The sequence below is a fragment of the Tiliqua scincoides genome, chromosome 1, assembly GCF_035046505.1.
Source record: "Tiliqua scincoides isolate rTilSci1 chromosome 1, rTilSci1.hap2, whole genome shotgun sequence".
Lineage (NCBI taxonomy): Eukaryota > Metazoa > Chordata > Lepidosauria > Squamata > Scincidae > Tiliqua > Tiliqua scincoides.
The window spans coordinates 10,998,224-11,022,476 of NC_089821.1; the positions used below are offsets into that span (position 1 = coordinate 10,998,224).

The following is a 24,253-nucleotide window of genomic DNA, read 5'->3' on the forward strand; positions in this document are numbered from 1 at the left end:
GTCAGATATTCATTCAGTCATTTCGTTCCTCAAGATAATAACCATTACTACTATTAGGGTCAGAGACCACTTCCTATAGAAGCTGAACTGTTCCAATTTTTAAAAAGAGGGTCTGTGGGATTTCTAGTTTTAATTCATTTATTTCTCTGTACAGGGTTGTTAAAAATAGACTGTTGGCACCATGAACACAACCTTGCTTTGCAATGTGTTACTACTTCTGGCCATTAGACTAGCTTTGGCTTTCAGTCACAATCCCAGGACCCCAGACAGAGTTTCTGAAGCGGACATCCAAAGACTTCTGCATGGAGTGATGGAACAACTGGGCATTGCCAGACCCAGAGTTGAGTATCCAGCACACCAAGCGATGAATCTCGTAGGACCACAGAACATTGAAGGTGAATATTTATTGCTGCCATTGTTAGATTTTAATAAATTAATTTAATTCTTTTGCTGTTCCTCAGGTATGAATTCAAATCAGATGATAAAACAACCAGAGAAACTGAAAAATTTCTGCAAATTGGTGCCAGACATTTTTTGCAACATTTATTTAATGCAGTTGTTCCTGCTTTGGTACTAAAGCCCTAAGCATGCTTTCAGTCCCACTGAACTATTGTCATGTGGAAACCTTTCTATCAGCCTCCATGTGTCAGCTATAATATTTCGAATTGGTCTGAAGCCACTTTTCATACATCTTAAAGAACAGAGCCCAACTTAGTACATAATAACAAAAGTCAGTTTATTTTAAAAAATAATACTTTGGTTAAAACTTACTCTGTTGCATGCAGTGGCATAGCTAAAGGGAGTGCAAAGCACTAAGTTTCGCAGGGAGTCTTGGCACAGTGCACAAGTGGCCACTCTCCCTCTGAGCCATTCCAGCTGTTGGGAGCACCACCTGGAGGCATTTGTCTCTGTTTTGCTCCCACCACCTGGAATGGCTCCAAAGGAGAGAGGGAGGGGCTGCTTGCACACCGCGGTGAGGCTCCCTGCAAAACTTAGTGCTTTGCACCCGCTCTAGCTACACCACTGGTTGCATGTAATGTGATAAATGTGCACCGAAGGTCCTTGACGTATAGACATTTGATTTACAAACCTCTGACTTTGAACATGCTAATTCGGGGCTTTGAAGCAGATATGAAGATATTTGCAAAATAAACAGTGGGGTTTGCCTGAAGACAATCCAGTGCCTTTGAAAATAGTAATCCCTTGCTATATGGCAATGGGGAAAAGCAACAGCTAGATAACATTGAAAATCTGGGGATTCCTGGGGACAGAAAGGAGGGCGAGGACAAAAGGAAGCATGGCCAAGGCTGATGGGTCACAAGGGAGGGCTGACATTTTGCAAGGTGCCAGGTAACATCAAATACTGTAATGAAGAAGAGGTGGGCCCTGCCATCTTCACTCTTTTAAAAGCAAACACAGATACAATACTACAGTCTAAATTTTATATTTGAAATAATTAATGTCATTAACAATTAAGACCAAAGGAATCCTTCTGTGTTCTAATTGCTTTGACACCCAAGAATCATCCTCTTACTGTATCCACTGGCTCCTTTTACAGATGTCCATGTTATGGATGGCTACATTAGCATTTTTACACAGGTGTGATTACTTTTGGCCAGCAAGAACTGGAGTTTGGACACCTGTAACCTAACCTATTCTTAACCTGTACGGGACTTAGATTTTGCATGGAGTTATATGACACCTGACGCAAAAGGCAAAGAGACTATCTCACCCACAGGAGTGCTTCTGTAGGTAAAAAGCAGCATAGAAAAAAATATTAGTGTTTGTTTGTATTTATAAGTAGACATATAGAGATAAACTAGAAGAGGTTTGACATGATCATATTTATCCTCAGATTCTACAGACATAAAAGCTGTGATTCTGTGCATGCTTACTGAAAACAGTGGAACTTATTTCTGAGTAAACAGGTGTCGAACAGTGCACATCATTTGTATCCCAGCTTAGGATGGCTTAAAGGAACTTAAAACTTCAGGCTATTCTGTAACTTCAGTTAGAGTAGACTGTCTGGCCCAGTATCACTCAGTGCGTTTCACGGCTGAGTGGGATTTGAACTCCAGTCTTTCTGGTCAAAAGAAAGTTTCTGTACATTAAACTCTACACCATATTAGCTCTCTCTAGGTTTGTATGATTCACAGTACAATCCTGTGCATTACTACTCAGAAGTAAGTTCCATTGTGTTCAATGGGGCTTATTCCAAGGTAAGTGTGTATAGGATTTCTGCCCAGTCCTGTCCAATTTTTCATTGCCAATGCAGCCCCAAGGTAAGGGAACAAACATTCCCTTACCTCAAGGAGTGTTCCGTGACTGCCCCCCCCCCCCGCATGCCATGTTAGCTGCATCTGCACTGGGATGTTGGACCCTCAGTCATTGTTGATAGTGCAGACTTAGTTATAAAGATAATTCAATAGACCAACTTGACAAATGCTTTGCTGTTCCTTGCTCAGACATTAGGTGGCTGTTAAGTGCAGGATGTAAGTTCTAGGAATCCTCTTAAGCGTATTTATATTCTTCAATCAGCAGATGGTGCACTGTATGTTAGTGGCTAAGCAGAAGCTAAAAGCATTTTGCAAGAGTGTAATGGAATAATGTCCAAGCTGTTAGTGATACAAATCAAGAGTTCTGTGTTAACAACAATTTATTTGCTGTTGGCAGGCTATCTTTTGAAGATTTGCTATAACTCCTTAAAAGAACAAAACAATTGAGGACGTGATTATTTACAGTCTTCCGGCATTTTTCTATTCATGTGACTGTGCAGTTTTGTTTAGTGTCATTTTAATCATCTACAGCAGAGTGGTATGAAGGAAAAAGAAACTTGAAAGCAAGTACAGTATAAACATTCAAAGAGTGACTATTTTAAATAGATTATCCTTAACAGGAATTTGGAAACCAAAAGGTAGTCCATCAAGGGTCTGTCCTCGTCAAGCATTTCCCTTGCACAACTTTGCTTTTGATAGCTTGAGACCAAAGCATCACAGGTTGCACACTTTAGGAGCCTGATTTCATGTTCCTAAATTGCACACAAACCAACCATTAATCTCATAGTGCAGATGCCAACCAGAAAGGAAGGGGCTTTAGAGAGATTTTAAAATTTTATTCGAAGGACTGAAAGCAAGATGTTAAGTTTATAGCAGTACACCTTGGGCTTTCAAATGAGGCTTTGTTGATTGTGATCAGCTTAGCAGTTGCAGGGTCTTCCCAGAAAATGGGCTACTGTTGATGACTTCAGCCTATACATACCTATTGCCATTTTAGTTTTACAACTTCAGCCTTTAATTGGTCCACTGGGACAAATGGCTATAGCATACACAGGTGGAGCCTCTTTATCTGTGGATTTTTGATCCACAAATCTGACTTAACACGGGTCTCCTGGACCCACACTGAGCCAGATTCAACTCAACTTGAGCCCTCCGAAGGGGACCAGAGCGCAGCCCTCTGAAGGGAATGTTTTTTCGTGATATTAGGCATTCTGAGGCCCGGGGAAGGCCTACAGGGGCTTCCCCAAGCCTCAGAATGCCTTATATGGCAAAAAAAGTCATGTCCAGTTTCTCTCAAGAAACCGGAAGTGGCGTTTTTTATATTATAATAATAATAATAATAATAATAATAATAATAATATACAGTATTTATGTACCGCCTTTCTTGGTCTTTATTCAAGACTTTATTCAAGGCGGTTTACATAGGCAGGCTTATTAAATCTACGCAGGGATTTTTACAAATTGAAAGAAGGTTCTTTCTTTCAAGAACCACTACATTCAAGGTGTTACACTCCGATCTGGTTTAACATTCTGGCCTCCATCCTCCCACGCTCCAAGCAGATGGAACAGCTCAGCTGCAGCTTGCCAGCTGCTTCAAGGTTGCACGGTACGGGTGGCTGGCCTCGAACTGGCGACCTTGTGGATGTTAATCTTCAGGCAAATGGAGGCTCTACCCTCTAGACCAGACCTCCTGCCCGCAGGAGGTTTTCACACCTGCGGGCAATTCACAGCCCGCAGAGGCCGTGGGCAGACACACGGCATCAGCGAGGGGTCCAAGAACAGATCCCTTGTGGATGCCGAGGCCCTACCTGTACTTTAAAAGGTGTGGCTGATTTTTTGCAACTCAGGAATGTGAAACCATATAGAGCTGAATTCAGCAGCTAAGTACATATATCCAGCATTTGAAATAAAAATTACATTTTCGGATATCCAGGCTTCTGCTTGAGATTGACATTAAGCTATGTTGCCCAGCCTGTGAATGAAAATTCCAAAAAGCAGAAAGCAGATCTGATGCATTGTGTTTCACAAACTCTTAGACACAGAGATAATCAAAAAGCACACCTTACTCTTCACTCCCACCAGTATGGCTTTGTTTTTCATTGTATGTTTTTTTTCCCTGCTGTTTTGTCCAACCAAACTTCAAATGAGCTTAAGCTTCTTAGATGAGTTTACTAGCTTACAAACCTTGCTGAAAAGAACAAATTCCTAGAACTTAGGCTGTTCTGAAAGCAGGGGTGGTACAACCTGAAATACCACCTCATGCCTTCTCAGGTACGCCACTTCTGCACAACAAAACCAAAAACCTTTACCATGCTCCTTGCATGCCCCTGTGAAATCAAGAAATTGGGGTGTTTTAAGTGCATACAAAGAGCTGCTCTGTTTTTTCATTGATGTGCCATGTCTGTGCATTAGCGAAAGGCGAATGTTCAGCATTCCTCAGTTCAACAGCTGGATCCCCTTCCCCTTCTCTTGAGCAGCATGAGTAGCTGAGGATAGAAAAACGTATGCCAACTTGTGTTCAGGGTTTTTATTTTGTTTTCTGCTAGTCTTTTAAGCTTTGTGCCAACTTTCCCAAATCCTGTTTTTGGACAGCCCTGCTTTCCATTTGGTCTGTGCCTTATGTCTTTTGATCATCTGCCTTCCCTCTCCTTTCTTATTTTGCCTTGTTTATCCAGCCTTTTAACAAACTCCTTTTTATGTTACTGATTACCTTGTCTGGCCTCAGTTTACTAGGGAGAGTGAGCAGGTTGTCATGTTTCCCAGATTGCTCAGTCATGGCTATTGTTTTAACTTTCCTTTCATATTTCATATTTCCTTTCATATCAGGCAGCCCTGTTTTCTAACTTGGGGAAAAGACGTTTTCCAAAGGCAACCTCTTGTCTGGGTGTTTTCATTAGTCTTGGGCAGGGGTCTCCAAACCCCGGCCCGGGGGCCAGATGTGGCCCACAGCAAGTCTCTTTCCAGCCCACGGCCAACCTCTTGTCCCCTGAAAACCTCTGGCCCACTCAACTGAACATGACCAGAACTGTGCTCTGATTGTGTATGGAGGGTGTTCTGAGGGCCAGAGAGGTTGAATGAATGAGCCCATTCATTCATTTATTCACTCATCTATCTCTAATTTATTTATTTAAATTTTATATTTAAATTTTTTTCCGGCCCTCCACACCACGCCGGGTATTTGATGCGGCCCTCTGGCCAAAACGTTTGGGGACCCCTGGTCTTGGGTGATGGCAGTAGCGGAGCTACAGGGTGGTCAGTATGGTAAGTATTGCAGGTGCCATGTAACTAGCCCCTCCCACTCAACATGCAGTGCACCGCTGTTGCTGTCACTGCCCAGAATGGCTCTGATGATGAGTGGGAGGCACTTGCAATACTCTACTGCGCCACTACCCTGTAGCTATGCTACTGGAAGCTACCACTTTCCTAGTAACTCCCACTCTGAAAGAGAACGAGGAAGAAAGAGTAGTCATCTGCTAGGTGTAGCACCCATTTGGCCCTCCTTGCTTCTTTTCCAGGAGAGTCCAAGCAGATTTCCCAGGACCAGGAGGAGAGAGGGTTGGGCACTATGACTCCAGTGTCCAAGTCGACATAGACTCTGAGGAGGGAATTTATGTCATCTTGGCAATCTACAGTGGCTGCCAGGCAACACTGGGAGAACTGCAGTAACAGCTCCTGAACATTGTTTGTCAACCTTCACAGATTCTGTGAGGTTGGAGATCTTGTAAGTGTATTGAGGACACCACAATGATTACCTGCACAAGTGCACAAAGTCTGTTCCTTTCTTCCTTGACATTTTTTTCTTTCATTTGCATTTTTTCCTGGCAGTGGTTGTTGGTGTCAAGAGGACAGTCTCCTGTTAACTTTCCTGGTTGTCAGTGCTGCGATTTATGCTGCATTATTGTGATTCTGGAGCTTCAGTGTCTAGTTAGCCTAATGTTGAAACTACAATGCCAGAATTAATGGTGTGTTTGAATTGCTGTCTGCAATATACCAGTCACTACTTTGTTTCTTCCACTCTGGTCCTTTACTAGATAAACAATTCATGAAGGTTTATAAGGAATATGATTTGCGAACACTATAAAATCACTCAAAAATGCAAAAATAAAGCATTAAAATTGGGGGATTATTGACTCCGCCTTTGGGGGGAAACAAAGAAGTAACAGGTGGGGGAAAATCCTAAACTGAAGGAAACAATAATGTGCACTGGTATAAAATATTGCTTTGTATGTAGTCCAGGGAAATTTTGGCAGGCTCTTGAAATTTTAACTATATACATACAATAAATTATAGATTATATATGGAGACTGTGAGATGCATTTTTTTCTTAGTGGGCAAAGCTCTGGTGCAAAGAAGTCTGTACAATGTACAAGAGTTGATTTGATGGAGTCTGAAAGAGTTTACAGCACAATCCTATTAATGTCTACTCAGAAGTAAGTCCCATAGTGTTCAATGAGGCTTACTTCCAGGAAAGTGTGTATAGATTTGCAGCCTTAGTTACCAATGGGCCTCTGAATCCTCCCACACCAGCTATTTAGGTGGCTCAAGTCCAAGGAGAGGCAACAGCATATCAGGCTGGAAAAATGGGGATAGCATCCTTGAACCGAGTTCTACCCCCTGCCCTCTCTGCTTCTTGCTGCCCAAAACCACCCACAGCCTGCCCTGTCAGCACCTTACCTGCTCTGATGCAGGCTGGTTTATATGTGGAAGGCACATGAAATCTCTTGCCATTTCCACTGGCAGCTGCAGTGTGCATGTCAGCAGTGGGCCTGGCAAATGGGGCAGATACCTTGGGCACTGGGTCTGCGCACCTCACTGTAGCTTCTGATGCAGTCAGAAACTGCACTTCTGGTTTTCCAAAATTGCAGTTTAACATCATAGGGAAGCCTCAGTAGGCTTCCCTAGTTGCATGAGGCTCTGTCACACTCTAGAGGTAGGGGCCAGCTTTGTGCGTGGAGGGGGCGGTGGGGGGGGCAGCTTTGCGCACCTTTGCACCAGGAGCGGGGAGGGGGAAGTCTGCAACTGGCAACAGTCACACTGCCATGCGAGACCCACTGCCCAAGGCCTTCTACTGGGCCATCAGTCTCTGTTATAAAGATGGGCATACAGTTTGAAGTTTTATCTTTTTAATTGGAAAAAGCAATTCTAGGAATTTTGAAATAAGTTTGTTAACATTTGTTTAGTAGGGTGCAGAATTTGTTCAGTAGGAAATAGTTATGCAAATTACAGGATTTCCTCCGTCCCCGACCCCCCCCCCCCCAATGAACAAAGTGAAAAGAACCGCAACTGGAGAAAGCTACACTATATGGGCTTATCAGAGATTGGGAATCTGATTTTTATCTCTGTCTACAATGCTCCTTTTTTCCAAGTTTGTTTGAAAGCTTATTTCCTCTAGATTCAGTATTCTCAACATAGTGAGACAGTGTAGCATGGGTTACTCTGAATTGCTGTGTGCCCCCTGATGATCTTTGGCAGTTAATGCTGGATTGTCCATTGCAGAATAAAGAATGGTTTCTCTTTGATCTGTCAAACTGCTATTGGTAGGTCACTAATGGCTGCTTCTCATTATCCCATCAAAGATAAAAAGAAGTGAATTACTTCATCCTGGCTACTTCTGCTATTTATAGATAAATGGAAGTGCTATTTACATAAAAGTACTACCAATATCCAATATGTATATGGGCATGCTTGTGACTTAGGATAAGAAGAAGTTTGGGATAAGTGAGCATAACCAAAGAACTTCCTTGCTGGAGCAAATCAAATTCTATCTAATCTAGCATTCTGTTTCAAAAGCAGCTGACCAACAACAACAGTATTTATATACCGCTTTTCAACAAAAAGTTCACAAAGCGGTTTACAGAGAAAATCAAATATCTAATGGCTCCTTGTCCCTGACCAGGTGATTCATAAATCTCAAAAGCATGGCATGAAGTTATCCATTCCCAGAATCTGGGACTTGGAGGTGGATGGCCTCTAACCATGCAAATTCCAATCATTGTCATGTCTCATGTTTGTGCATTCGATCCTCCAACTGAGATGTAGATTATTTACAGAGCCAGCCCTTTTATGGACCCCAGTGAGACCATGGGTTCTTGATGGTATGTTCAAGGGGCATCCCAGCACCTATTACCCAGTGGTGATTGCATGAGGGTGATGTTACCACTGCCATCAATGTCACTGTTCTTGTCTCTCTGGGAGAGACATAGGGAGAAAAGCTAAAACTGGTAGCCCAGAGCAGCTCCTCTCCCCACTTCCTCCCTTTCTGCCTTTGAAATTGCAGGGAGTGAGAACAAAGAGGAGGATGACAATAAGGAGGAAAGTGGGACTGTAGGAAAGGGGCCATGGGGGTCTGAGCTATGATAGTTGGGGATTATAGGCAGGCGCAAAGGGGTGATGTTAATTGGGATTGGTGGGGGAACCATGGGAGAGATGACAGCAACTGAGATAAGTGATGGCAGTGATTGGGGTGGTAACTATTTATTTATACAGGTATTTATATACTGCCTTTCTTTGGTCGTCAGATTTCTCCTCAGACTTTAATCCAAGGCGGGATTTAATACATAGGCAGGCTGTTCTAAACCCCCGTAGGGATTTTTACAATTGAATAGTTCTAGTCTTTCATATAATTCCTCGTTCCAGCTGGATTCCTTCCTGGTCTGGTCTAACATGTGACATAGTTTCAGGTCCTTGAGTGGGGGAACCTTTGGCCAGGCCTATGGGTTTGCAGAAGTGAAATATAGAATTCTCCTTATGGAATCTGAACTATGATCAGCAGGTCAACTTTGCTTCATACTACTTTTCATACGGAATTTTATTTATTTAAAAGCTTTATATCCTACCTTTTCCTATTAAGATCTAAGATGATCAAGGTGACTTGCAACACAATTGTTGTTGGCAACCTTCAGTCTCGAAAGACTATGGTATCGCGCTCTGAATGGTGGTTCTGGAACAGCGTCTAGTGTGGCTGAAAAGGCCAATTCGGGAGTGACAATCCCTTCCACACTGGGAGCAAGTGCAGTCTGTCCCTGGTCTGTCTCCCTGGCTGTGGGCCTTCCTTCTTTGCCTCTTTGCCTCAGACTGTTCTTCAAACTGGGAAAGGCCATGCTGCACAGCCTGCCTCCAAGTGGGCCGCTCAGGCCAGGGTTTCCCACCTGTTGAGGTCCACTCCTAAGGCCTTCAGATCCCTCTTGCAGATGTCCTTGTATCGCAGCTGTGGTCTACCTGTAGGGCGCTTTCCTTGCACGAGTTCTCCATAGAGGAGATCCTTTGGGATTCGGCCATCATCCATTCTCACAACACAGAGGGCTCATTTAATACAATAAAATTACATATAGGGCTCATAAAATAAAATACAATAAAAATTCATTAAAAGTACTAAAGCACAGTAAAATACGCAGAGCACATTAAAGAAAACAAACCACAATATAACTAGAATAAAATGTGTAAAAGCAAAAATTAGCAAAAATTAAAAGAAAGCTAATGGAAAAAGTAAGGTCTTTCAAAAGGTTACTAGGGAAGGGCCAGTTCTTAACTCTAGAGGGAGCTCCAAAGTTATTTTACCACCATGGAGAAGGCGCCCCCACCACTGCCGCCAACCTATCCTTCATCAGTGGTGAGTGGCATGCAAGAGGGGCCACCCCAGATGACGTCAGGAGACAGGTCATCACGTATTGGAGGAGGTGGAACTGGTCTGGGATTTAAATGTCAAAACGAGCTCAGTGAATTGCGCCTGGGAGTGAACTGGCAGCCTGTGCTACCATAGGAGCAGTGGCTCGACAGAGTTGGACTGTTGTGTTCCCACAACCACATGAGCCATTGTGTTCTGCAATAATGGCAGTTTCTGGACAGTCCTTGAGGGCAGCCCCACATAGGTTGTGTTACAGTAATCCAATCTTGATATCACTTATGCATAGGCTACTAGTTCTGATTGACACAGGTGGGATAAAGTTGGTGCACCATCCAAAATGGGTGAAAGCCCCCCTAGCCACTGTCACCACCTTGTTGTCAAAGAGCAGCAAGGAATCCAGGATACCCAACTTTGAACTTGCTCCTACAGAGGGATGGCAACCTCATTCAGAACAGGCAGATAGTCTAATACCTATACTCTTAGCCATATGCCTATATTAATACGATCCACCCTTTCTTAACTCAGTTTGCATGTGAAAGGCATAAAAGATACACAAAACAAGATGTTTTATGTATAATTAGCTTTGCTCCTAAACATCTGGACTCTTTTTCCTGTGGTTGGATTTATGTAATTTCTAAAGCAAATATACGATTTCTGCAAAACTGCACATCGAATGGTATTTTTAAATGATATGTCTAACTTTGTCTTCTTGCATGATGCTGTTGTCCCACAACACTTAATTACAGTTTTGCGGAAAGAATAATAATGTCATTCAGATGAAAATTTATGGTATGATCAAGTGTGTTGTCCGTGTTCCAATGCAAAATTATCATTCTGACATTTTTTCTTAATCATCTCCTAAGTATGTAGAAAAGCAGTCTTTAAATCTGAGGGCATAAATACATGTTTATAGTCCTGTTGATTAAATGATTAATAAATAAGAAAGCAGTCAAATGTGCCTGCTAAATCGCTGACAACCTGAAACATATAATTGCATACAGCTGTAATGGAATATACTTTGATTTGCACTGATGTCTCTACAGCAGTATCTTGTCCATGGGCAAGGGAAAACAAGTCTCTTCTAGCATTCAGAGGCTTCCAAATTCCACCAAAGAGGCGTTTGGGCCTCTTCAGCCTAGAAAAGAGACACCTGAGGGGGGACATGATTGAGACATACAAAATTATGCAGGGGATGGACAAAGTGGTAGGGAGATGCTCTTTACACTCTCACATAACACCAGAACCAGGGGACATCCACTAAAATTGAGTGCTGGGAGAGTTAGAACAGACAAGAGAAAATATTTCTTTACTCAGCGTGTGGTTGGTCTGTGGAACTCCTTGCCACAGGATGTGGTGACGGCATCTGGCCTGGACGCCTTTAAAAGGGGATTGGACAAGTTTCTGGAGGAAAAATCCATTACGGGGTACAAGCCATGATGTGTATGCGCAACCTCCTGATTTTAGAAATGGGCTATGTCAGATGCAAGGGAGGGCACCTGGATGAGGTCTCTTGTTATCTGGTGTGCTCCCTGGGGCATTTGGTGGGCCCCTGTGAGATACAGGAAGCTGGACTAGATCGACCTATGGCCTGATCCAGTGGGGCTGTTCTTATGTTCTTATGTAAATATTTTTGTGTGTGTTGGGTTGTGCCAGTATAGCTAGGTCCAACATGGCCAGAGTACATTTATGATGTTTCATAGGGGAGTGGAACTCAGCTTGCCCCATCTGCCTGTTCAGTGCAGGCAAGGCTACTGTGGCAAGACTCACTTGGTAGTTATTGCTGGCATGGCAGTTGACCTAGGCTACCACCTATTCTGGGTTACTGTAAGGCAGGGGTGTCCAAACATTTTGGCGGGAGGGCCACATCATCTCTCTGACACTGTGTTGGGGGCCTGGAAAAAAAGAATTAATCTACATTTAAAATTTGAATAAATTCACATAAATGAATTCATTAGAGATGGAACTTATATGAATGAATGAAGGTCTTGCAATAGGTCAAGCCCTATAAAAGGCCTTGCACAAAGCAAGGCCAGCCTTTCCTTTGCTGCCACTGCTGCATTACAGACGTGAAACAGCAAGTAGTTGAAGGAGCCTTCGTCCCACAGCTCAGGTGAGAGGTCAAACAGTCGTCTTCACACTGAGAGCAGTTGCATCAGGCCGGAGACTTGTCTCTGGAGGACTAGAGGCTCATTGGAGACGGGGCTCCCCGCAGGTCAGATTGGGAGCCCCCAAGGGCTGCAAGTGGCCCCCCGGGCCGGGGTTTGGGCACCACTGGTGTAAGGCATCATTAAAATGTCACCATTCCTGACACTGTGAACTTGAAACAATTGCAACTCATGAAGCTGTACCTTAAGCCAGTGTTTCTCAAACTGTTGGTCAGGATCCACTTGAAGGGTCGTGACCTGATTTCTGGTGGGTCCCAGAGAGCTTCAAATGAAAACAGGGTGATGGAAGGATCAGATAAGTAATTGCCTCAAGCCCTGAGGCTGTTTATAGCTGCTAATTGCCCTGCAAACTGCTGAGCTCCTGCAGTTTTCAAGCTTGTGTAAATATAGTGAGATAAATTTTTGAGGGTATTTCATCTGGTGTGTTTCTTTTTCAGGTCTGTCAATGTCAGGTAGTGGGGGCAGGTGGACTAAGTGGGTCACATAACTTATGCTGCAATCCTATAATACTTTCCTGGGAGTAAGCCCCACTGAATGAAGTGGGACTTACTTCTGAGTAAACGTGCATAGGATTGTACTGTAAGACCCTCAAGACTATTCATTAGGGCTTCTTCATTAAGAGAAATGGATAAAGTCTTCTGCTAATAAATAAAAATATCACTTGTAAGTAAATAAAAATATTATTTCTTTCTAGATCTTCTTTTTTAAAGTCTAGTAAAGCTAGGTGAGTCCTGATACGTGGCATAGCTGATAAGTGGCATAGCCAGATGACTGCAAAACTTAGTGCTTTGCACCCCTTCTAGCTACGCCACTGGTTCTGATAGAGTGTTGTTTCAAAAAGTGGGCTCTAGTTCTAAAAAGTTTGCAAAGCACTGCTGTAACATAAGAACAGCCCCACTGGATCAGACCATAGGCCAATCTAGTCCAGCTTCCTTTATCAAACAGCGGCCCCACCAAATGCCCCAGGGAGCACACCTGATAACAAGAGACCTGCATCCTGGTGCCCTCCCTTGCATCTGACATAGCCCATTTCTAAAGTGGGCTATGAACATCTGTTCATTACTTCATCAGCGTATAGAACTGGGTCTTAAATTGTGGTCCTGTGGACTAAACTACATCTGACATTATGTGTATACTTTGAACTCTGCATGGTTTTCGTTTTCTAAATTTCTTCTGTACCCCCCTTGGTTGGCATCCTTCAGTCTCAAAAGACTATGGGTATAAGCCTACAGCACCTGGTATTCCTAGGTGGTCTCCCATCCAAGTACTAACCAGGCCTGACCCTGCTTAGCTTCTAAATAGCAGCTTTTGAAGCTCAGTTCAGGACCATTGCATGGGGAAAGGGGCATTAACTCCTTATCTCCATCACGGTCCTGATCCAGACCACACTCACCCACCTAAAGCTGCTCTTTGCCCTTGACACCAATGTACATTTTTACAAGCAGGGCAGCAGGGAGCAGGGGCAGAGGCTCCATCTGGATTGGAACTGTGACGAAGGCAAAGTGCACTACTTTGCCGGATCCAGATCAGGTTCCCATGGCAATTTAGAAAAATTAAAAAAAAGTCAGCTCTTATGATGCAATTAATGTTACACGTAATTTGGTCCTAAGTAGAAAAATGAGAATCCTGATCAGGATGACTAGACAATTACCCCAGCTTCAGGGAGCCTTCTCAGATTGATAAAGGTAGCTTAGGGTGCCTATGATGTAAAAATTCTGCGCTTCCTAACAATTCTTCCTGGAATGAGGTGGTATTTGAGGCCAGTTTTAATGCATATTACCAGGTTCAGGTATGGCAGGGAAAGGGCAACAACAGAGTAAGAAGTTTCCTGAGGAGATGGAACAGGAATGATACAAAGAAAACCTAAAGGAAGGTAATGTATTCTCTCATAATCACCTCTTGCTATTGGGGCGGGGGGGGGGGGAGAGAGAGAAATCACCATCTTAAGTTATTGTTCTTTAGCAAACAGAATGCAAAACATTTCTTACATTGTCAAAAAGATGTGTTTAATTATTCCATCTTCATTAGGTGGTGCGCATGAAGGTCTGCAGCATTTGGGTCCTTATGGAAATATCCCCAATATTGTAGCCGAGTTAACAGGTGACAATGTACCTAAAGATTTCAGTGAAGATCAGGGTTACCCGGATCCTCCAAACCCTTGCCCAGTTGGAAGAACAGGTAAGCTGATGGACTCGTGAATTTGATTTCTTTTTGGACAGAAGTGCAACAAGCTTTGCAAGTCTGATAATGCAATCGTCTCTGGAATTATATCATTACCTAGTTGCAGGCATCCCTCCCTTATCTATGGCTCCAGTATTTGTGGTTTCACTCACCCACAGTTCTCTGTAAGGGGGGCATGCCCATTATCTTTGTTTTTTGGTAGTTTTATTTTCTTAACACAGAGGAAGAGGTTTTTGCTTAACACAGGAACACAACACGCAAGTAGGGAGCCTGCACACCAGAGCAGCCATTTTCAACCACTGTGCCATGGCACACTGGTGTGCCACGAATGGTCCCCAGGTGTGCCGCAGGAGTTTGGCAGAGAGTCATTTTTTAATAGGACCATTGGGGGATATGATTCCTCCACCAACAGCATGGTGTGCCTTGTCAGTTGTCTGAAAACTGATGGTGTGCCTTGAGACAAAAAAGGTTGAAAATCACTGCACTAGAGGGAGATTAACTGAGCAGGAAGCAGGGCAGTTCCTTCTAGAATGAGTAGGTTAGCAACCTCACAGAGGAACAGCTGGAATTACACTGATCATAAGAACATAAGAACAGCCCCACTGGATCTAGTCCAGCTTCCTGTATCTCACAGCGGCCCACCAAATGCCCCAGGGAGCACACCAGATAACCTCATCCTGGTGCCCTCCCTTGCATCTGGCATTCTGTCATAAAATGCCTGATAAAAAAGTCACTTTCTGACATAAAGTGCCTGATCACTGCTGTCGGGCACACTGTGGGCTTCCCTTGTGGTCTGCATAGTTGGGCACATGGGGGGTCCCTTTCCCCTGTGGGACAGCTGCCTATGGAAAGCAAAGAGAAACACAGAGAAAGTAGCAAAGAATAGACAGCAGTAGAACATGTTCTCTTGATCAGAATGCAACCCAGTATTTATAGATGCAAGTGGTGCTCATTGAGTGCACACATTCAGTGGTACCCTATTGGTGGATGGAGTGTAGTACCTGGGGCATTACCTCTCTTATCCCTATGGCGGGGCTGTAGTGAACTCTGTGGATAATAACTTTTGTGCCCCATATCAGTGCTGTGATCCTGAAAAACAAAAAGGCACAGAATGAGTGTTTAGCCAGCGGAAGCAATGGTTGGAGTACCTAGCATTCACCAACAGGGAGCTTACACTTGCTGCTATTGGCTGTTGTGGGGGGAAAGGTATGTTTCAGCAGCGTAGTTTATAGCAGAAACACATTTGACAGTACTGAAGGGTGGCGGAAGGGGAAGTCAAGGCATGAAAAATATATGCAGCACTCACACTTTAACGCATGGAATTCCCACCCTTGTGTGGGGTGCACTGTCCTTGCACCTTGTGTTGGAGGAATGCAGTGGAGGTTCCAGGTGTTTGTGTGTGGAGTCCTCTTGGGGAAGGTTACCTGTAATGAAGCAGCAGAGGAGGGGAATGTTAACAGTGTACTAAACCTACTGTATTCTGAGGAGAGCTGGTTGTGTGTGCAAAGTGCTCTTTCTGCATTGTGTCTTTCACCAAAATGCCCCTGAGTGTGTGCTCTAAATGTGCATGAACTGAGGCCTGTGCCACACACCTTATCATTGAAAGTCTGGTGACCCTGTCAGGGGCTTTAATGTACTGTGATGTGTTTCCTGTGCTTTGCTATTGGAAAGGAGGCTGTCTGGACACAGTATAGGATATGTTGGCCATTGGCCACTCCTTGTCCTGCCTGCATCTCCAACCCAGCTGAGTACTCCTGCTCAATGATAAGAGTCCATCAGCATGGAATTGTGCTGGCATCTGGGTTCTTCCACTGGTCGGGCTCCCCCTTCCATATCCTGTGTGCCCTCAGAGTGGTTTTGGGGGAGCATAGGATTGGGTAGCCCTTCTCATTCTTCTGTCATTCTTCTGTCATTCCACCCACACAGATATTGTAACCATGGGTCTGAGGCAAAGCTAGAAGACAGGAAATGTAATTGACATGTTCCAAGTGGCTTGCATTCTTGTAATGCACCATTGTGGTGTGCAGAACAAGAGACAACTATTGTGTAATTTTTTTCCCTAGAAATAGCATTGAATTCTTCCTTTGTTCCACAGCTCTTTTGTCATCCTGAATATAAATTTGGATTTCTCTTTTCTTTAGATATACTACTTCTGTTGTTTTGTTTACCCCAATACTTTCAGCTGGTGGTTAAGATGTCAAGATTGGAATCATGACTCCAGTAGAATGGTTTTTTAAAAGGAGCCTTTTTTTCTGCATTGACTTAAAACTACAGCCAAAAGAATTGTTGTTGTTCAACAAAGATGATGCATCCAGATATGAAAATTGATAGCATTCCTTAGAAACTGCTGCTGTCCATTTAAAACTTCCTTGTTTTATGGATACATTCTGAGCACAGATTTATATCTTACTAGTATCTAAGGAAAGCGGTTTTCAGAGATGTAAATATAACCTCCAATCTGTGCCCAAGTAGAGACTATAAAAATATATTGCATGTTAAACTTATTAGTGAATTTCCTTGGTGAGGTTTGTGGACTGGCTTGGTGATAGACATGGCTTTTTTAGTTGCTGTTTTCACAGCAAGATGTACTGACCTCATTCCAGCACTTTGACACCTAAACCAGTCACGAATGGGGCCCCTCTTGTAGCCACAACCCTTCCTTGGATTAATATAGAGATTGGTGGATCATGGCTTCCTTCTTTTTCCAGGACTGGCTTCCAGACTTCTCTGTTTCCTAACACCTTTACCCAGCATATAATTTGTGGAACTCCCTGCCACAGGACATTGTGATGGTGTCTATCCTAGAAGCCTTTAAAAGGGGATTGGACAGATTTCTCAAGGAAAAGTCCATCACAGGTTATAAGCATTGATGAGCATGTGCAACTTCCTAGTTTTAGAAGTAGATCACCTCAGAATGCCAGAAGCAAGGGAGTGCTAATGGGATGTAGGTCTCTTGTTATCTTGTGTATTATGTGTCTTGTGGACCACCTTGAGGTACAGGAAGCTGGACTAGATGGACCTTTGGCCTGATCCAGCAGGGCTCTTCTTATGTTCACGTGCAGAATTGTCAGATTCAGATACTCTAAAAGCCATGAGTCCACAATGGCTCTCACAATCATGAATTAGTCTGGAAGCGATGAGGTGTGGCTAATATAGCTATTCAATCCATTTTTCATCTTAATTCAACCATTTTGTTTATACAAAACATTGGACTGACAAAGAGCAAGGGAAGGCGTGAGGTCAGATGTGGGGCGGTTTTGAAGCCTTTTCCCATCTATGTGGCTTTCAGTTTGTTGTAAGGTTAAGAAAGTGCCTCCTAAATATCTGAATTCCACTTCCAGCTAATTAATTATCCTAAAATTATAGATATGATTCGCTGACCCACTGTTGACTCAGAGATCAATTTCACTAGCATGACTAAAAGAATCTTGTTGCATTTCATTTTTAAATTTCACAGGCTCCTCACAGTAGTGTTGTGGAAATAATCCCTAAATTGCATTCTGTGCTACATCCAGTAGTTATGCCCTAGCTAACAAAATAATGTTTTCCCTACATTAGCTGACTTTTTCAGTCAGCTGCATCCAGCTACACATATGGTCTAACCTTGAATGTATCTTAATCATTCTCATCTAATTTAATCTTGAGCACATGTTGTGCACATGCTGTAAAGTACAAACACTACGTTGTACAAACACTGCATATGTACAAACATATACAGGCCAGGGAGCGAATACCTATGAATGTGTGCGTCCACATGTACACAAAGAGGTCAACTTATCCTGGGAAGAAAAACTGGGGATTGGATCCTGCTTTGGGCAAGTGGAAGGAAGAATGCAGCGTTAGCACACATACAAAATATACATACTTAAATATGTCAGCATTGGTGGTTGCATTTGTACACTAACCTATAACCCTGCAGGAAGATGTTGGTGAAGAAATTAATTTTATTTTGTTTCTATTCAAAGGAGTAATAGGAATTGATTCAAAATATTCTAAGAGCATTATTTCCACGACACCTGTGCTATCTTTGAATATCCACTATAATAAAATTAATTCAACATGTTTTTGATGTAGTTTTCTTGATATATATTTTACAAGCTGTCCAGTCTCTCAGGTTTCCCAAAATGTTTTTGCAGTTGACGATGGATGCCTTGAAAACACCCCAGATACAGCACAGTTCAGCAAAGAATACCAGCTTCATCAGCACCTTTTTGATCCTGAACATGACTTTCCCAGCTTGGGCAAATGGGTGCGTAAGTCTGTTTTGTAAATGTCCAAATAACTATTGAGTTAGTTGAATGTGCTATCAAGAAAAGGCCACACTGCTAAGCTTGCTGTAGATCTCTGGATCTAAATTATGTCTTGTTACTTATGTATCCCATCCAAAACTCAACTTGCTTAGCATTCTTCAAGCAGCCTCCTGTTCAACCACCAGGCCACACCTGCTGAAAATCATGAATGAATGAGAGCTCTATCTTATCCTCTGCCACACTATGTCAGGCAGCTATGCCAAGAAGGCATACACTGTATGCTAGTGGAGTAGGGGGGAAGAAGGGACCTGAAAGCAGGTGGAAGGTAAGTACAAATCATTTTTACTTACCTCTGCATAAGTCACCAGGCCGCCTATGTGTTTCCTCGAACATACGCCACCCATTTTGGTGTGTGTCTGAAGAGGGAAAAGGGGTGGAGAGATTTTCAAGAGGGGATCAGACCTGGCATGCACAACTGCTCCTGGATCCACCCCTTCCCTCCCCAGCACGCCCCCCCCAGTTCCTCCCACAAAATGCCCCATTCCTCCTCCTCCCTGCCCTCCCCTTCTTCTCACTCACAGGCACTGGGGGATCCAGGAAGCCCATTGCTGTGCAGCTGGCACTATTAGCATATCCAGAGGGGGAGCCGCATGGTAAGTACAACAGGCACTGCTACTTCCTGTGTAAGAGACTTATCCCAGTCACCATTGGAGCCATTCGGAGCAGCAATGGCAATGCATAGGGCAATGTGCATTGTCGTTGCTGCCCGAATGGCTCCGACAGCAACTGGGATGTGCCGCTTACACAGGGAATTGCTGCACCTCCCAGGTTGCTGCACCTGCATTTACCATGTCACCCTCCCTCTGGCTACGCTCCTGGCTGGTGCGACTCACCATTTTCGGCAACAGCATGCCATAGAGCAGGGGTCTCCAAACCCCGGCCCAGGGGCCAGATGTGCTCGCAGCAAGCCTCTATCCACCTCCCAGCCAGGCTCTTGTCCCCTGAAAGCCTCTGGCCCATTCAATGGAACCGGAGCAGAGCTGTGCTCTGGTTGTTTCTGGAGGCTGTTCTGAGGGCCAGAGAGATTGAGTGAATGAGCCCATTCATTAATTTATTCGCTAATCTAAGTTCCATCTCTAATTTATTTATTTAAATTTTATATTTAAATTTTTTTTCCCCCAGCCCTCAACACTATGCCAGGTATTTGATGCGGCCCTCTGGCCAAAAGTTTGGAGACCCCTGTCATCGAGTATCACGTTTTTTGACACCATAAGTTGGGCTGCAACTGCTGGAACATGACTTCGAGCAGTGCAGCCCATGAAAGGATTGTATGTATGTTGCCAACCATGATAGGTTTTAATTTGTGATTGTGGAATATTTAAAAAGCTGCATTCCTAGGCTGCTGTGAGCTTTTGGTTTAGCTGAAGACAACCTAAAAGCTCTCCATGCTCATTACTGATAAATGCATTTGCTCTGAAATGCTTGTTCTTCCTGCAGTTACAAGACAATGATTCCTCAGTCACCACTGATCTAGTTTTAATTTTATAACCTTAATCAGAGAGTTGCCCTTGCATGATTCTTAAACCTTAGGGCAGGTCAGAAATTCCAAATGCTGGAAATTTGTTACAACATAACATGGAGGACAAAGTAATGTGTAGTCTATCAATGACTGTAGGCTGTGAGAATTCTGTTTCCAGAACCCCTGTGGGTGCTAAATGAAATCCATTTTAAAAAACAATGTCTCTTTGCTTAGTGGTTTAAAAATACACCTGATTACCATTGTAATGTGGCTGAGTGGTGGCAGGCAGGCAATCAATCAGTTTCTCTCCAGGCTCTTAGAACAGCTCAGTTCACTCCAAGGCAAGTGACCCCTCCCTTCACCCAGAGCACAAGTTCCTCCTGGAGCAAGTGATTATCACTTCCGATTTGCATTTTTGCATTTGCACTGGGGGGAGTCTTGGAGAGAACTGAGCTGTTCTAAATGCTTGGAAAGAGAGTGATTGCCTGCCTTCTGCTGCTCTCCCACACTACAATGTTAAGTGAGGCTGCTTTTAAACCACTGAGTAAAGGGACGTTTTTCCTTGCAATTTAAAGGGTCCTTATTGCATTGAGATAAAACTGTGGGTGAAAAAAAATCCGCAGATAATTAGCCATCATGACTTGTACAGGTATAACCTATGTGCTATCTCTGGGTTCAGCAGCATCATGCTTCTGAATACCAGTTGCAGGCAGCAGTGGTAGGAGAGAAATATGCTTTCAGTCCTGCTTGTGGGCCACCATGAGAAACACAGTACTGGTCTGGAGAGGCCGTTGGTCTGATCCAGTAGGGCTTTTCTTGTGTTCTAAGAATGAAAAATTTTTTAAAATGGAATTGGAAATAACACTAAAAAGTAGTGACAGAATAAATACAACATATACTGAGCTAAAAGCCCTGGGGGTTATGAAACCATTTTTTCCTGCTAGCCTGTCTGCCTTTCTTTTGCCCTAGCTTCCCTTTTGACAGCTGTCAATGAGCAGATGGAAACACAAACTGGCTGGTTTGTGTATAGTGGGAGTGCTGCAGGTGCTACCTGAAGCCAGAAATAGCAATTTTGAAAGTACATTCATGCATCAGATAAGAATCATTGCTGATCCAAAATCTGCAAACTTTTGGTTTGTTAAATATAGGGGCTCTCATTATCCATGGAAGTTCCTTTCCCAGAACTCCTGTGGATACAGAAATTCATGGGTTCAGAACCATGGATGACGAAATCCATGGATAACTCAGGCCCACCTGTAGGCACTTTAAACTACTCTCATATCATTCCCTTTCATGGAAGTTTAGGTGCTCTTTGCACTTCTATATGTATTTTCCAGATTATACTTTCATTTTGAGTGTTTGTAGGCTGAAGCTCAATTTTGTCCATCGAATCCAGTCCTATGATGTACCTAGTGCTCTTAATTCCTGTTTCGTTTGGAGAGGTACAAAAATATGTTTAGAATCTCAACCAAAGCTGGAGTTCTTCTGGGGTAACTTATGGGATATGCTGTACGTCTTTTGCACGAACAGTGTTTGAGATCCGATTTCGTAAACTTATCTGCACTGTCTATTATATTTAAACTTTAGTTATGGTCCTAAAATAATCTCAGACAGACAAAACAAAATATCTTTGTTGAGCCAAAGCAGTTGAGCTGAGTTTTTCTTCTGCCTGAAAATCCAACTTTTAACTGCAGTGCAGCTTTGAAAAAAATAAAAAAATCCAAAAACCTTGAAACAAAAGAAGGTTCAGGTAACATAATGTAAGAGAGTGTAAGTAATGTACTGCTTCCTGGAGGAAATAATGTATACTTCTGCTGTTTAAACGGAAGTTTTCCCCCATGCGGGTTTGTGCAAGTTACTGTAGTAAAAAAAAAGTCTCTTCTTGGCTAATGCTATCTCTGTTTCATTGTCTCTGTGGCAAAACTCAGATGAAATGATTAAGGACAGGCAAAAGCTGTTTTGTGAATTGTGGGTTTAAATTGACATGAAAAATACCAAACAGATAAATATTTGGCACAGATATTTTAACTCTCCAACAGTCCAATCCTATGCTGGCCACTGCTCTGTAGTACTGAAACGGCTGCTGCTGTATCCCGCAGGACCAAGGAGGCAGCCAGATGTCATCTCCTGCTCTTCAAGTAAAATGAGGCTTAGCCCTTGTCAGGCCCCAGCAGCCCATATGCGTCTACTTGGATCTGTGCCAGCTACTTAGCTGGCGCAGAAATGAGGAAGCCCATGTAGGGCTCCAAGGCCCAGAAGTGGGGATAAGATTGGGCAGCAGCCTCTGCTGCCATCCCCACCTCCTCCCAGGCCTGAATCACCCCAGGCTTCCCTTCCTTTGGCCCAGTTTCACCTGTTCCCCACCTTCCCCCTCTCCCAGAAAACCTCCCTGCCGCTCAGCACTGCCACTCATCTCACTACTGGGGGCTTCGAGTGCTTGTCCCATTGGCTCGGAGGCCCAGTGCTGACTGGTGCCAGCCTCCCAATCTTCGCCTTTCCTCTCTCGGCCCCCACAGCATGCATTATGGGACATCTGCCACAGCTATTGCCAGGTCAGCACTCAGGAGACTGGCGCTGCTTAATAGTAGAAATGGGCTTTAAAGCATTTTGTTTCTCATCAACCAAGGTTTCATTTCAGAGGTGACTATTTTGAAACATGCTCTCTCTCTCTCTCTCTCTCTTACTGACATTATTGCTTCAGTTATTTTATAACATTATTTTGTAACACATTCAGTAGACAGAGTTTAAAATATACCTCCCTCCTAATATATTTTCTTCATTTTTTTTCTTGGTCCTGCACTACAATCCCAGTGGAAACACAATCTGTTGAGCATGTGTCTGACGTTCCAGACCTTTTTTTCAGCTCACTTAATCTATGAAATATAGTAATATGTGGAAACACTTATACAGCCTGTGGTCATAGTGATCAGTCATGTGTGCGCGCACTCTCTCTTTTGATACCATGCTTCTGTCTGCCAAGACACTTTGGCAGTTTTTAAATTTTCACTCTATTAAAAATGTCTAGACCAAATAGAATTTTAAAAGAAAGCTCGTTAGGTTCCATTTAGCGAAAGGAAGGGATTGTGACCAGAATTTCTTTGCTCAGAGAGTACTTAACAACTTGAATAAAATATAGAGCTGAGATAAAAAACATTTCTAAAAGGTGTTAAAGAATAATCCGTAATTAAAGAATGGAAAGCTATCCAGAAAAACTGCTTCATTTAAAACCAAACAAACAGTTTTGCCCCAGACAACCACCACAAGTTTGGCATCAGCAGATTTAAATATACTTGGGTACCAAGCCTGCTGCTGGAGGGCCTCAGAGATTTCCTGGAGGTGACTTTTCCCAGAGGCTTCTAAAAGGCACTTCTGGTTTGCCGACAGGCACTCCCCCTGCAGATTTCACTGTATGCAGAACTCAGAATCCATGGGGGTTCCTGGAATGGATCCCCAGTGAATTCTGAGGGCCTACTGTAGGTGTAATGGTGTGTCTATCTTTCTTATACTGAATCAAGAATGTGGTCCATCAAGCCCACAGAATTTTACTCTGGCTGGTAGTGGCGCTCTCAGGTATCTACCCCATCTCTGCTATCTGAGATATCTGTAGTTAGAGATGCTGTGGACTGAACCTGGGACGATGAGAATCAAAAACATGTGTTTTGCCATTGAGCTATTTTTCCACTCTGACTCTTCCCCTCATTGAGACAGTTAAGATTAAAACCATCATGCAGCTTGCAATTACTGTATATTTCTGTACTTATAATGGTTGATGACACTGAGTATCCCTAAAGAATAGCAAAATATTTTATTAATAGCTGCAGTAATTCAAGTGTTTTCTTGTGGTTTATCTCTCAAACGACATGACATTCTCTCCTAAACTTCGTTCCAAAATATTCATATGCGAATATTTACATGGCACAAAGTCTTGCTTGAAAAGAACGGTTACAAAATTTGATCCGTACTTCCCCCCCCCCTTTCTTTCAGAATAAGAACCTACTCTTTGAGAAAATGAAGGGCGGACCGAAAAGAAAGAAAAGGGTAATTTTCTGAACACAATTTGTTTTTCATTTTAATGCCTGCCTTAGTGTAGGATTAGTCAGGAATGCAAAGTAAAATGAGATTGTTGGAATTGCTATTACTAGTATATCTGTTTTAAAACTTGGACCTATTCTTTGCTCCTAGAGAATATTTGTGATAAGCAGTATAACTTTTACAGAATTCCATTGGTGTAAGTCAGT

The 24,253-nt window shown here is 43.2% G+C and overlaps 1 protein-coding gene across 1 annotated transcript in view; it reads left to right on the plus strand.

Annotated features, from left to right (window-relative positions):
* Nucleotides 1–166: 166 nt before the first annotated feature.
* The window catches only part of SCG5 (secretogranin V), a 35,011-nt gene continuing 10,924 nt past the window's right edge, over nucleotides 167–24,253 (plus strand). The window contains exons 1-4 of the mRNA XM_066626719.1: nucleotides 167–395; nucleotides 14,094–14,243; nucleotides 18,383–18,495; nucleotides 24,000–24,053. Coding sequence (XP_066482816.1) covers nucleotides 182–395; nucleotides 14,094–14,243; nucleotides 18,383–18,495; nucleotides 24,000–24,053 — 531 coding nt within the window. The 5' untranslated portion in view covers nucleotides 167–181. The remainder of the gene's footprint in view (nucleotides 396–14,093; nucleotides 14,244–18,382; nucleotides 18,496–23,999; nucleotides 24,054–24,253) is intronic.